Raw genomic sequence first — 14,813 nt, 5'->3', positions numbered from 1 at the left:
AATGCCACAAGTTATTTACATGTGGTTTCCAGCAGAGATTATCATCAGCCTAATGGGCACTGCAGTGGCTGAAAACAGAACTGCATCTATTCGTTGAGTTGAGCGTTCGATTTGGAAATTACAAAACAATGGCCAAAATTATGGCTAACCATATTCGTCACCTTTTAGGGATAATGGACCAGTTGATAAGGGGGCAGGTTCAGCCACATAAAAAAGATAACTGGAAAACTAGAGCGTTTTGAAATAAGAACAGTCTCTGCTGCGAAGTACTCTTGATCTGGACAAGGTCAGACTCAGAAAACCCCAGACAAAAAACAGCTGCTCTGCGATATGCACCATTTGTACATCGGAGCTCTACAATTACTGCTTGACAACTGCTTATTGTAGTATGCATGTTCTTACTGTGGGCATGCCAACTACTCGGCAATGTTAAGACAGCAGTGTTGCACGTTTCATTTTCCTGTATATTGTAGCGCATGTTCTCAGGCATGGTCTGGTCTATCTGCGAGGATAGGACAGGGCGTGTCATAGGAGGAAGGCTAATGACCGACCACCCTACAATGTACGGAGGACACTTATGATTAAAAAAAGGCCCATTATTAAAGCTTGTTAATAATGGCATACATACAATGTCATACAGTATGCCAGCTAGTTGGCTGTGAACTAGAATTTGCGCCTTCCGGTTGATGCCTCCACCAACCAACAAAATTGCAGATTATCTCCACCCATTTGTCTAACAAATGTAATACCTTCATAATTTTATCCAATTAGCCTTGTGTGTGAAATTGTCATAATTAGCATATTCATTCTTGACTCATGGTCATGGTGGATTTTTGTGCCAAAGGGATCAAATTCCCTGCAGGCATTTTGTGAGACATCACATTCACAAGATGTACAGAATAACACAAAAAGATACAAAACCATGAAGTGTCAATTACAGTTTATTTCACACTGAAAAAAGGACTGACCTAGATTGAACATTAACAGTTGTCTGCATCGCTTTTCGATATTAGGATCTCAAGTAAGGAATGTTGTTAATGAGTTACAAAATAGTGGCTACACTTCAGCATGAGGGAAGGAATGTTTGGAGCATCAGCAGTGTTAGAAAAATGAGTAGAGCGTATAGGACACCTGGAGCAGTGCTGAGGTGCTCAGTGGTGAAAGAGACGCAGGTTGGTGTGCACCAGAGTGATGCCCTGTTCATTACAGGCGGTAATCACAACCTGGTCAGCAGCAGAGCCCGCTGGAGCTGCGATGTACTTAACGCCACTCTACAGAAAACAAACAAACAAAAAGGAGGAAGAAATGTTAGTGAAGACGACTGGAAAGCTCATCAGTGTGTCGTCAGAAACAGTAAAGTCTCCAAAAGATACAATTTCGGCAGGTGTCTGCAGACCATTTGCAAGCAATTAATATAGTGCATATAACTATCGGAAAAGCTTTGGGAAAGGTGCGTTATATTTACCTGTTTGGCACGATCTATGTTATCTCTGAAGGGGAAGAAGGCGTCGGAGCTGACGGCCACAGCCTGCAGAGAGCTGATCCAGTTCTTCTTTTCAGTCTCTGACAGAGGCTCCGGTACCTCTTCATACTTGGACTTCCAAACTGCCAAGTCTGGGCCCTGTCAACACAAAATATAGAACATTTAATTTATTCTCAATGTCTCAATCATGACATTGAACGTCAGACACCAGCAGACTTGTGGGTTGTGTGCACACGTACAGACGCAAATGTGCCCGTTGTTCATGGTAGCCCTCTCACCTCTCCAATGGTGCCGCTGACGTACTGATCGATTGCGTTGGCCATCTCTGCTCGCTTCACACCAGTGCAAAACTTCATGCTCAGGACACGAGGGTGGTGTCTCAGCCACCAGTTATCCGCTTTGTCACCGGCCAGCCGTGTGCAGTGGATACGAGACTGCTGACCGGCACCAATACCAACGACCTGTAAAAGAGACAAGCGGAAATGCATTGAGAAAAACGTATAGCTCATTCAGATTCACCTCCTTACGCCTGCTCTTACCTGTCCATCTTTAGCATAGCAGACAGAGTTGGACTGAGTGTACTTGACCGCAATGGTGGCCACGGCGAGGTCCCGCACAGCTTCCTCCGAGAGCTTGCGGACATAGAAACGGTCATAAGGGTGCGCACTTGTCATTTAGATATAATTGTGCCAATTCTATAAAATGACAAACCGGGCTAAAAAAGTACACTACAATAACTCACAGATCCGTCAGAGACAACGTTGCTGAAGAATTCCTTGTCGATAAGGGCTCCATTCCTCTTTTGTTTGAGGTAGAGGCCGAACAATACTCTTACTTCAGGCTCATCTGGCTCGTAGTCTGGATCCATCTTGGACAAAAAAAAAACAGAAAATGTATCAAAGCTTTAATTCTAACCATCTTTTATTACAAATATGAGGACAATTTAAGAAAATCTCTCACCTGAAGCACACAGTAGTTGCCACCCTTCTTTTTGGAGAGGATGTTGAGGGCCTCCTCATCATACCCAGGAGCAATGATACCATCCGACACCTAAGAGCAAGCAAATGGAAACATGATGAAGTATTGCACTAGCAAAGATACATACATAATATTTAATATACATTTTATTGTAGGACAGTCTTACTTCTCTCGATATAATCTTGGCAGTGGGAACGTCGCAAATATCTGACACAGCAATAAAGTCTCCAAAAGAAGACATGCGATCTGAACCTCTTGCCCTGGCGTAGGCAGTGGCCAGCGGGGTGAGGTCCTTCAGCAGGTCATGCACCATGCACACTTTGGCCTCCTCCTCAGTCAGAGGAACTCCTACTGCAGCTCCTTCATAGGAAACATAAGAAGAGTCATCGTCACAATTAAGGCACTAAAGTCTGAAAAGTCTGTTTGAGTGTCTGTCTTCGTTTTACCAGCAGGGCTGACATGCTTGAAGGAGGCGGCAGCAGCCATGCCGAGTGCGCTCTTTAACTCTCTGACCAGCTGCCAGGCGTTCAGAGCGTCACACAGGTTGATGAAGCCGGGGGAACCGTTGACCACTGAGAGGGGGCAAAGGTAATGATGTTTCAGGATAAAAAAGGTAAAATAGTTTTTTGTTATATCACAAGTTTTAGTTTTGAGAATTGTAATCTGCAGAATCTACAAAACAGATACGTTAACGAGTGAGCTTTAGAAGTGCTGGTTATTGGATCTTGTTTCCTTTTGCCTTTACCCACCAGTATTTACAGTCTTTGTTAAACGCCAAGCTAACCGGCATTAATCTTCTCAGCCGACTCTCTGCCAGTCAGCAACATAAGACTATTTCCCAAAATGCCAAACTACTCCTTTAAAAATCTAACCACCAAACAATGCCGACAGACACATTTAGTTCAGTCTGTTGTGATGTGAAGTCGGGTCTACCTTTGAGGGGTAGGGCTGGGCGCAGGGTGTAGAGTTGGGCGGGTGCTTGGTGAGGGTTCATGCCGTAGCGCAGAGGCAGCTGGGAAACACCGCGGCTGTACTGTCCACGAAAGTATTCTGATATGGCCTCGTCATACAACGCTGTGTGTGTGAAGGCCTGAAGAGTAAAGAACATCAAATACACTCTAATGACACAAACAGAATATTACATCGTGCTCTTCTATTGTGTACTAAAGCCAGAGTTATTAACCTAAAATACATTTACAATTATTTAATGCAACATCTGAGCTTCAACAGATGTATTTTAAACAGCCATCAACTCAGTCAGACGACAAGTCTTGATGTTAAACTCTGTAACCCCAAACACACTTTCTAATGCTTGTGATTGAAAGCCCACTCTGGACTTTGTCTTGCACTGGCCCTCATCTCTAAGCAAACACCACCAACATGAACAGGTGGGAAATAATACAGAGGGAAACAATATGGGGATTTAAGTAGAATTATCTAAACTAAGAGATATAATAAACCATATTAATTATATTAAACTACTTTTGCCTCAGAACATTATTGGCATTTCCTCATCTTTTGTAGCTATCATGCAATTTCCTCATCTTTTTGAACCTATAATGCAATTATCACCTTATTGAAGCAAAAGGTAAGATTGGCGTCTTATTCCAAACAGTCTTTTCCACAAATGAGATTAGACTCGAGGATCAAGTCCGGACAGTTCTTCCCACTTTAAAAATGTACAGCGCAGGATTATGACAAAGTAGATCAGGTCTGTCCCGGTCCTTTTCGCGTCTAAATTATAAGCCTATCATGATTTCCCATAATGTGAAATATTCAAACAGCTTGTTTAGTCAGACCTACAGTTCAAAACTCACGGATAAGTTTTTGCTTGTTTGCTGTGATAGTAAATTGAGTGTCAGTCAGAAAGGTCACCCTGAATATGCTGGTCTTTTACAAATTCAGTTCATATACATGCAAATCAATAGTGCAAAAAAGACATTACTTTGACAGCAAGAGTCCTTCGGGTTTCCAGGGTTGTATCTTTGTCTCCTGAACTCTCCATCTCTTTGGCAACCACTAAATAGTCAGCAGGATCACACACTATGGTGACCCGAGCATGATTCTTGGCCGCTGCTCTCAACAGAGTAACGCCACCTGTAAAGAAAGAGAAACATTTTTATTGAAGCACATGCTAATAATCATGGTTTCTTTTAATGCAATGTGAAATCATCGTCTTTGGATAGTTTACTACAAGCACACAATCTCCTTTGCACAACTCACCGATATCGATCTGCTCCACGGCATCTTCCACTGGAACATTCGGGTTGGAGACGGTCTTCACAAATGGGTAGAGGTTGCACACCACCACGCTTAAAAAGAGCAAACACAAAACGATGATGAAGATCAATACACAGAAAACCTCAGTCTACCTCCCACACTGAAGTCAGGACTTTATGCAAGAATGACTTCAATTCATCCGCTTACTTTCATCCACTTTTTACCTTTTAGTTGGGAAAAACTGCAGAATGTTTTGCCCCACCAACGAGCTGCTAGGGCAACAATGTGTGCATTCATCTATTTGCGATTATTTATATTTTTTTTTTTTCTCTACTCCATCTGGAAAAAAAAATGAGGCTATCAAAATGTCTCACAAGCAGACATCATTGAATGCCTTTTTGGTCAAATCCCCTAAATATTACATTTATAGCCAAATAAATAAAACAGAAAAGCACATCCTCCCATTTAATGAGTTGAAACCTGAGAATGTTGTAATTTGGGCATTTTTTATAAATAAATGACCAATATGATAATCAACTATCACAACTGTTGATTAGCTCATTGATTGATGAACAAATCATTTCAGCACAGCTGCCTTTTGAACTGCAGTACAACAACAGACTGTGCGCCTGCTTTTCTGGCCTTTAAGTAACATTTTCAACATTGTCGCCTCAGTTACTTATTGTATGTAGTATTCTTGTCTCACAGCAACACCGGTCAAGGATCTCCTGGACTACATAGCTAACTAACAGCCCCAAAGTATGAGCTTCTCCTTAACACTCTAATCAGACGAGCCACTCAGTCTCTTTCAATCACATGCTCCCAAATAACTTCGTTAGACAAGGAAATATAGATTTCCACGCGTCAAGCTGATTTTTGTGGACGAGGGAGGGTGGTGTCCAATTCTTCAATGACAAGATTTCTGATCTAATTATAACATTATTCTTCTTGTCTGGAAACCAAATGAGAGTCACAGGACAAGCTTGTAGCAGAAGCAGCAGCTTACCAATGAACCAGCTGCTAATCAATTACACTTGCTTTCTAATGGACGACAGCAGTCTGCCCTCTAACCCCATTAGCTTGTGATCGGCCACAGGTCATGCATGCTCTTTGATTCAACTAGCATTTTTTGGGAGGAGAGGGGGAATTATTCAACCTTTTTGCCCTTCTATCGTATATCAATATCCACCATGTCATCACAACGATGAGGCCGTTTTTTTTATATTTACATATACTGTGTGTTTAAATGTCTTAACACTTCTTAGCCAGTGCTCCTCTTACCGGACGAGACTGTAGCCCAGCTTCTCCATGTCTGCGGCGTCACTGGGGGTTTTCCTGGCCAGGATTCCTCCATGGACAGCGGGGTGCAGGGTCTTCACTCGGCCTCCCAGCATCTCCGGATGTCCCGTCAGCTCCGACACATCCCTAACACACAGAGACACCGACGGATTACATTTGGGCTATATTTTGGAGATTGAAGCTCCATTTACAAAAGGCTCACCTGACAGCCAGCCCCGCATCCCGCAGGGCTTTGGCTGTGCCCCCCGAGGCGACCAGAGACAGCCCGACATCCACCAGCCTCTTGGCAAAGGCCACCAGTCCACTTTTGTCCGACACACTCAAGAGTGCTGCAAGGACAGACAAGAAGGACACTGAGCCAAACACCGCCATGCATCTCCGCGTTTCACAAGTCGGAAGTCAGGCCGTGTTAAAACGAGGTTAAAGCCGACCACGTTGGCTAAACATAGCCAGCAAGCTAGCATTGTCATGTAGCAGAGCAGAACTTGTTATTAGACGACGCGCAAAGGAAGTGAACTTGAAGAGAAACTCTTACCGAGCTCCGAGGAGGCCATGCTGACGGTCTGCAGTCTGCGCGCGGAGCGAGTCTTCTTTTCAGCCTTTGCTCAGTGCAACCTGCAACACGCGGAGGAAGAAAGTGCAGGAGGCAAATCTCACCAGCGTTTCATTGCTTCATCATGTGCTTCAAAAGTAGAAAAAGACCCGCCCTGTCGAGGTCAGCCCCGCCCCTCTGACACACAAGCGCACCCAAAAGAACCACGCGGCGTAGAAAATACGCATTTTCATCCTCAAACAAACAAACCATAGAACAACATTCAGGAAGTGCTGCAAAAACAACAATAGTAGTACTAATATTTATATTAATACATTTTATGCAAGTCGTTTCATGATTATATGAAGGTATCTGCAATGTATGTATGGTTAATCTTCAAATACATTATGACTGTAAAAATGAACAATTGAGTTGAATTGAGACTTTAATTAAATGTATATATTTTTATGCTGGAGTTGAATGTGTTTGAATTCCGAGTTAAACAATTAAAATTGACATCATAGGTATAATAAAAAAAAAACTCAAATACTAATATAATAGTACACTATTCATATAGTATTAAGTGTGGTCTGTACCTTTTACAGCAGCTATATTACTTGTTAGTCCATCAACAAAATATGTGTATGATCATCTATTAAATATTTTTAGAAAGCTGTTTATGAAACATTAGACCAAATATTGACTTTGTTGAAGTATTACTTTCACAATTTAATATCTCTGCTAAATATTTGAGTCAGGCGAAGTGTATTATTTTCTGTCACAAGAGGGCGCACATGGGCTAAATTCATACTGCAACAATTAGATATTTCAGATTTATATTTCAACATTATTTATCCACATCACCTAAACGTTAATGTCAATTAGACTGAGACACATGTGAGCTGTGTCTAAACCATGTTTGATAAAGGGTTACTTATTTATTTTTTTCTATTCATGTTATGATCTTATTTTAGCCTGCATGCGTATGTTGAGATTGTCATTTAATTTGTTTCATACAAATTTAAGGAGCATTATTGGAGGGAGGCTAAGACATGAGATTTTAATTACTTAAATACTTATATAAGTTTATCTTTGGTGCGCTTGTTTATTATAATGAAAAAAAAATGCTCAAGATAAGTTCAAACATTTAAATGACGCAGACTATATAAAGTTTTTTTCTGGTAAGATCTCTTTGCTCAACCGCAGATTTGAAGGTTACATTGACACCAAGAAAGGCCACTAACATCATCAATGCGTCCACCATTATTGGTAAAACACCTGTAACCGCCGTTTCCTGCAGCAATAAATGACGCTCATAAATACGCACATCGCCTTTTCAATAAACTTTATTGGTAAAAAACGGTGCCTTTTTCCTGCTTTGGAACAGCGTTTTAAGTCGGACAGATGTGGATTTATTGGGCCCCGTCACTCACTCCTTTACTCGCCCATTAGTTAAGTGACAGGACAGGCCCAGGGAAACCTGCACCAATACGTGTGATTGCGTTAAAAGATCGGACAATCTGTTCATATTTACGTAATGAGTCCGACATTTTGATGATTGATTCAATGGGGTGTAAATATGTTAAGGGCACCCTGATTTATAATCTAACAAAAGCACACACACGCACGCACACACACACACACACACACACACACACACACACACACACACACACACACACACACACACAAACACACACACACACACACACACACACAGAAGGCCACTTTATTTGTTTAACTATGAAAATGAGAGTTTCTGGTAACTGCTCGATGCTTGGGGGGCCTCGGTGACGTCTCAGGGGCGAGCTGAGTGATTCAATAGACAGTGAAACATTTTTATAGAAAGACACTGGCTTCACTATGGTTATTGGTTAAAAAAAAAAAAAAAGATGCAGTCGGGCCGTCAGCATTTTAGTCGGGCTGGCTGTTGAGGAAAACTGACAGCATTATCAGCAGTGACTGTAATTTACGCAGGGGATTTTTAATCAACATGACTGGTGTATTCAGATTAAATTAGAAGAAAAACGGAATCAATGACCTCCATATATATTGCTGCGCTGCTTTATCAATTAGCTGTGATTTTTTGTTCTGAGAGGCCTGTATCATAAAACAGGCCAAATGCCATTTGTCACCAGCTGACAAGTCACACAACTAAATGAGCTCCTATTGATTCGCATGAGTTTTCATCAGCCAAATTAAAAGCTGCAGTTTGATTGAGGTTCGGCCTCCAAGCTTGTTATGTATTCTACTCACCCCCATTATATCAAGTCTGAAAAAGTTCAACGACAACTCCTTTGAAGTCCTTTGAGTTAACTGGAAGCCTTAATGGTGGATTGGACAGGATGTGTGATGCTGCTGCATCCAGCCTCAACCAGGTTGGTTAAAGCTAGACTGTCACTAAAATCACTGCAAGTTTAGATTTTAAGAAGATGTTCTTGCTTTATTTTGTTCGCTGCGCTTGTCTCTATAGTATTTCAACCGGGTCATAAATTGTGAGAGTATATAATTACACAACATTCTAAAATGGATGGCATGTTTGATTTGCACAAGCTGCAATAGATATCAATAACATGTGGCTGAGGGCAATTTTTGGTCCACTATTATAAATAGTCGATCCTTATGTCTCACAAATGTCAGCCAAATTCCCAGCTATCAAAATATAAAAATTAGATATGCGGTCGCACTCTGTTTGGTAACAGATATCTATGAAACATTTAATAAACCAAAAACATTTGGCAATAGTTCAAACAGAATATGATTCTCTAATAATAAAGACTCCATATTACCACTCATAGACTATATAATATTGATTGCTTGATAAAGATGGACATAAATGCAAATACAAATAAAAACATTAGTGAAATACAGACAGTCTTTAATGGGGATGTTGCATTGAAAGTTAATAGCATGTTATATTTAAATTATGTATTTGCTTAAATTTTAGATAAGGTCTTTCCGTTTACTTAATTAATGCATGAACCAAACTATCAAATAAATGCAATAAGGAGCTGATCAAGAAACCTTAATCTGATGACTGCATTGATAGAAAACCATGAAAAGAGACTTTTAATCGTTTAAGTGGACGGCATCTAATAAAGTCTCGACATGATAGCACTGAGACTCTTAACACTTTCTTATGGTTTTTCAGCAGAAAACATGTGCTATCCTCCACTAAAAGAGTGTTTAAATGCACTCCCACTCATTACAGAGGGGTGTGAGTGTGTGTCCAGCCAGTTAAGAATGCATTTAATCACTATATAAACATGTGACATGTGGTCTGAGAAGGGGCCAAATGACACCATGCTGCATGTCCTCCAATCTGCTCTTTAATCACAACCCTTACATGGGCAGCCATTAAAACGCCCCGTCGCAGTTACAGTTACACACACTCATCATGCTGTTGCACTTGGAAATTAAAATGGGCCCGTGTGACATCACCATCAGGCTTTTGATGGCTTTACTTCCACTTCATCAGCTTAATTATTTGGCTATCAGTAAACCCCACAGAGTAATTAATATCTGAGAGCTTTGGTAATAAATTTAAAGTATAAACTGAGAATTGCCTTTGCTTTGCTGTATCAGAGGCTGTGAAGGAAAAATGAAGAAGTTGAAGCCGACGTGAACACAAGGAGTTGTTCTACTCTCTTATATCCGGGTTGTTGACCTTTGTGTTATTCCTTTCTTATGATCAAGTCAGTACTTTGTCTCCACTTCTGTCCAGATTGAAATACCTCAACATCCATTGGATGGATTACCATGACATTCAACATTTATGTTCCCCAGAGGATGAATCCCAATGACTGCGGTTGTCCTCTGACTTTTCATTTAGCTCCATCAGACACAAATGTCTCTGTTTCATCACCAACTATCTGCAAGATGACTTGAGATGACAGATGCCCATCTAAGATGGTGAACAGGGTGCACGTGCAAAACACCAGCATGTTGGCATTATTGATGAAGACTCAGGAACATGGATCAACAATGCAGACACTTTTCAGTTCTTTTATTTTTTTTATTTTGCTCTATTTTTTTGCATTTCACAGTAACACCACAAACAAGTCTCAGATAAATACATGTGTGATTCATCTTTGCAATCATTTAAATAAATTAAGTTTATTTACATAGAAGTGACAAGAACTAATTCATGAACACCATCAAGAACAAAAGAATCCCACCAATATGGACACATTAAATGCACAAAAGTAATATGTGAGATGTTTGGCGACGTGTTTTCCAGCCAAAAAAAATAAATGTTTTTGAGCTTGTGTTGTTTCTTCGGTTACAACATCACACAGCTGTACACATTGTTTTTTTGTCTTCATGATGCAGTGGAGGCTGAACGCACTGTACATCCTTCAGCCATGTGTGTTCACGGGGTGGAGCGCCAGCTGTCAGCAGATGGAACAAAGACAAGGTAACCAGAAGGTCAGTGGCATCGAAACAGCAACATGTTTGGGAGGAAATGAGAACCTTTGTTTATTATTTTTCTTGGCATGCTACGAAATGTACAGTAGAGAAGATTTTATTCACAGATGGTTTATAAAGTATATTTGTGGCATTTGTCTTGGAATTGTCCATGACCTCAAACACAGACGTGTCCCAGTGCAATGTGTCTGTAATTCTCAGGAAATCAAATCCCTGAGTTTCTGTTCACAGTCCTGCGCCGATCTTCCTGTCTCCTCCTCCTCCTCCTCCTTGCACCCCCTCCAGCTCCTCGTCAGAGAAAGGGCTGTGGGGGCTGTAGCCAACATCGGTGCTGCTCTGCAAGAAGTCCGTGGCTCGTGTCACCCCAACAGGGAAACCATGCTGGGCCTCCTCCTCATCATCCTCATCATCCTCATCCACCTCCTCCTCCTCCTCTTCCTCCTCTTCTCCATCCTCCAGATCGAGATCTATCCCTCTGTCGTCTGGATTCGCAGCCTGTCGGCTCTCCTTTGTTTTGTCTTTGGCTGTTTTTCCTCCGCTGCGTTGCTTGGTCTCAGAGGCGGAGGCCTGCTCCTTCGCCTTTCGGCTGCGTTTCCACTTCATCCTCCGATTCTGGAACCAGATCTTGACCTGCCGAGAGACATCAGGGCAAAGGACATGTGTTCACAAGATGGTCCTAAATATTATTTTGTATTTTCCCTCTGATACTTTGGAACAAATTACAATTTCTTCTGCAGAACATCAAATAGAACTCAAATTATTGTCCATCATTTTATAAAAACACATCACTCTTTATCTTTGCTCTTTTCACACACTATCTTCAAACAACGTACTTGAATGTTGTTGATCGAATATATTTTAACCATATAATTCATCAATGCTACCATAAGTATAAAGGAATATTTAATGAAAATAGAAACACAAACCACAATTTGAATCTTACTTTAAAAACCTAAAGCATTAAAGTCGTCGTTCAGTTTGTAGAGAAATTAACTCAGTTTCGACATTACAATATTGCTAAAAATGATACAAAAATGAATAACGTCCAGTAATGTGTCATAATGTGTTGTCATACTTCAAATAAACTATTTATTGAATTAGAACATAACTTGACATTACAGCATGTCATGGCACAATTTGAACAACTGTTTAAGAGTGAATGTATTTCAACAGTTCACACTAAAGGCTGCTACTAAAAGAATGGTTACACTTAATGTTTTCAGACAGCTCATGTTTTTTCTTTTTTATGATACAAAAATGTTTTACACGGAAATGTTATTTGCCGTTTTGTAATCAAATAACTGTTGAACTCAGATTTTTCTATTATTGCTGCACATCACGGCCGTGCAGGGCCCGGCTGAATAGAGATTTATTAATTACTAAATCAATCATCCTGGTTAAAAAAAAAGTAAAATATAAACACAAAATGAATCAAAAGTCTTATGCACAAGGGTCATCACCTTCTCATATAAGTCTGTTAAAATCCAGTGATCCTGCTGAACAAGAACATTGTGTAATTCATTCAGTGACCGATCCCTTTGAGTATTTAAAGGGATTGATTGGGCCTCAACTCCTATTCTTTAATTCATCTTTTGAACATTGAAATGAACCCTTTGGCTCGTGAAGTGGACGCGCATCTCTTCCTACCTGAGTTTCAGTCAGCATGAGAGAGGTGGCCACTTCAAAGCGTTTGGGTCTGGAAAGGTATTTGTTGAGCTTGAACTGGTTCTCCAGCTCCAGCAGCTGCTGACTGGTGAAGGCGGTGCGAGGCCTCCGGCACTTCCCCAACAGACCAGCCTGAGGGCCCGCTGGAGGACGAAGGGACCAGGTTAGTAATCAGTTCCAGTTTAATTTTGTTATTAATTTTAACTTATTTGATATCACAGATTCATGGGCTTTTTTAATTTTTTTTACACACAATGTCTGAACATTTTTATTTTGATAATTCAAGTCAAATTGATTGTGAAATATCTTCCCTTTCAATTAAACAGTTTGCCAATAACTGCCAGCAGTCTTATTTATTTAATACCAAGGACATAGGAAGTTCAATACAATTGTGTGGCGTAGGAACAGGCCCACATATGCCCGCTCTCTCTTGCCATCATTAACCATAATAGCTTTACTCCAGTTTATTGTTGACGGGGGGACACGGCAGAAGCGGGCGCAGGGGCCATAAAAACACAGGCATGCCATTAACTTAATGAAAATTCAATGAAGGCTTTTGGGATTTTATTGATGAACTACAGAGCGTTTTAGGTGTTTGTTTATAGTTTCTTCGTCACACAAAGACAATTTTCATCGTGTTGGCGTTTATAGAGAAATAAATGGGCCAAAATTAAAATATGACACACACACACACACACACACACACACACACACACACACACACACACACACACACACACGCACGCACACACTCGCTGACAACAGAGTATGTTCAGGACGATGTCCACCACAGAATATGTGAAAATCACCACCAATCTTGAATAATAATAATAATAATAATAATAATAATATAAAAAGTACGAAAAACAAAAATAGATTGCAAAGTAAAAGTATACTGTGAAATGAATTCAGGACAGAAAGCTTTTTCTCTTTGAATAAAAACATAGAAAAGCTTAAACTGCCGGTTTGTGTCTCAGACAGCATCGAAATTATATTTTTTTGTCAGTAACTCTGCCACATAAGGACACGTAGGACGCAGATTTAAGTTTTATATTTTGATTACTGATTTGAGTATTCTTAAAACGGAAATAAGATAACAAACTCACAATAAAGAAGCAACAACTAAGAACGAGCAATTAACGCATATTTACAGAATTAATTACGCCTGTTATCTTTAATAATTGCATATATACATGCATGCTAGCTTACTATTGATATGAATAATCTCAACAGAGCATAAATAGTTTAGTCAAAAATCAACTCTGTTTCCTTTGACTGTAAGTGTTTGTGTTCAATGAGTTTACAACACCTGAGCGGTTCTTCCGAGGTCAAACCATCTGATTAGAAGCTGTAAAATCCGATAACCGCACACGGTTAATGAGTGACACAACTGTGGGTTTGTGTTAGGAGAATTTAAATAAAACAACTGTTTGAAATTCTAATTTCACCATCTATTCTTACTTTTTGTATCTACAACTGTATTTCATATCTCCAGGATAGGCCTAACGTATCAAAAGAAAACATCGGACATACTTACTGGTGTAATCTGGCAGTCGTGGCATCATGAGCCCGGCGCGGAACCAGTGCTCCAGGGGCAGAGAGCCCGCCATCGCAGCCGCCTTCAGGTGCTCCGGGTAGCTCTGTGTTAGCTGTGTGAAGCCGGTGTATGCGAACGCGGGGTGCTGGCCACCCAACGCGGATAACGGGTACATGGGTGCATGATACATGCCGGGAATTGAAGCAAGTCCTGGATGAGGTAGATTTAGCACACCCGGTTTGTGGATTAATCCTTGGAACTGCGCGGCCCGTGGAGACGGGGTGTCCGCGCGGCGGCAGGAGACCGGGCTGCCTGCGGGGCTGTCGCTGCTCAGACCGGGGGAGAGATCTCGGCTCACTCGGTTTGTTTCATCAGCGAGCAGGGCGTCAATTCTGAAGTTTTTGGATTTTTCCATGACGGCTTCACTCAACAACAAAAAAAACACACTTGTCACAGCCTGTCGGGTGTGCACCTGTGCCGTGCGTCAGCGCGCAGACAGCGGAGCCTCTTCCACTCACAAACTCATATGTTCTCCTTATCGTTTCATGAAAGTTCAGGCTGGACGGAACAACACAAGTTATGCTATTCACAAATGAGCATTAATACATGCTCAATGTGTATGTTAACGGCTGAAAAAACCCTTTCGACAGACTAAATGACTGACATGTGCA

At 41.0% G+C, this 14,813-nt stretch overlaps 2 protein-coding genes across 2 annotated transcripts; both read right to left on the bottom strand.

Annotated features, from left to right (window-relative positions):
- Positions 1 to 928: 928 nt before the first annotated feature.
- atic (5-aminoimidazole-4-carboxamide ribonucleotide formyltransferase/IMP cyclohydrolase) lies at positions 929 to 6,655 on the bottom strand. Its single transcript, XM_068573831.1, has 14 exons — positions 6,516 to 6,655; positions 6,183 to 6,309; positions 5,963 to 6,106; positions 4,685 to 4,773; positions 4,407 to 4,558; positions 3,395 to 3,551; positions 2,908 to 3,033; positions 2,628 to 2,821; positions 2,444 to 2,533; positions 2,226 to 2,351; positions 2,023 to 2,115; positions 1,762 to 1,944; positions 1,466 to 1,621; positions 929 to 1,271 (listed from the first exon to the last, which is right to left on the bottom strand). The coding sequence occupies exons 1-14, from the start codon at positions 6,532 to 6,534 to the stop codon at positions 1,152 to 1,154; spliced, it is 1,776 nt and encodes a 591-aa protein (XP_068429932.1). The 5' UTR covers positions 6,535 to 6,655; the 3' UTR covers positions 929 to 1,151.
- Positions 6,656 to 11,165: 4,510 nt separating this feature from the next.
- mnx2b (motor neuron and pancreas homeobox 2b) lies at positions 11,166 to 14,560 on the bottom strand. Its single transcript, XM_068575969.1, has 3 exons — positions 14,143 to 14,560; positions 12,588 to 12,748; positions 11,166 to 11,570 (listed from the first exon to the last, which is right to left on the bottom strand). Exons 1-3 carry the CDS (start codon positions 14,555 to 14,557, stop codon positions 11,166 to 11,168), a joined length of 981 nt encoding a protein of 326 aa, XP_068432070.1. The 5' UTR covers positions 14,558 to 14,560.
- Positions 14,561 to 14,813: the final 253 nt, after the last annotated feature.

Source organism: Clinocottus analis, unplaced genomic scaffold (assembly GCF_023055335.1).
Source record: "Clinocottus analis isolate CAN_PGR_092001 unplaced genomic scaffold, fCliAna1.0.p SCAF_1, whole genome shotgun sequence".
Taxonomy (NCBI): Eukaryota; Metazoa; Chordata; class Actinopteri; order Perciformes; family Cottidae; genus Clinocottus; species Clinocottus analis.
Note: the sequence above shows the minus strand (reverse complement) of the source record. Positions and strands in the feature narration are given on the sequence as shown.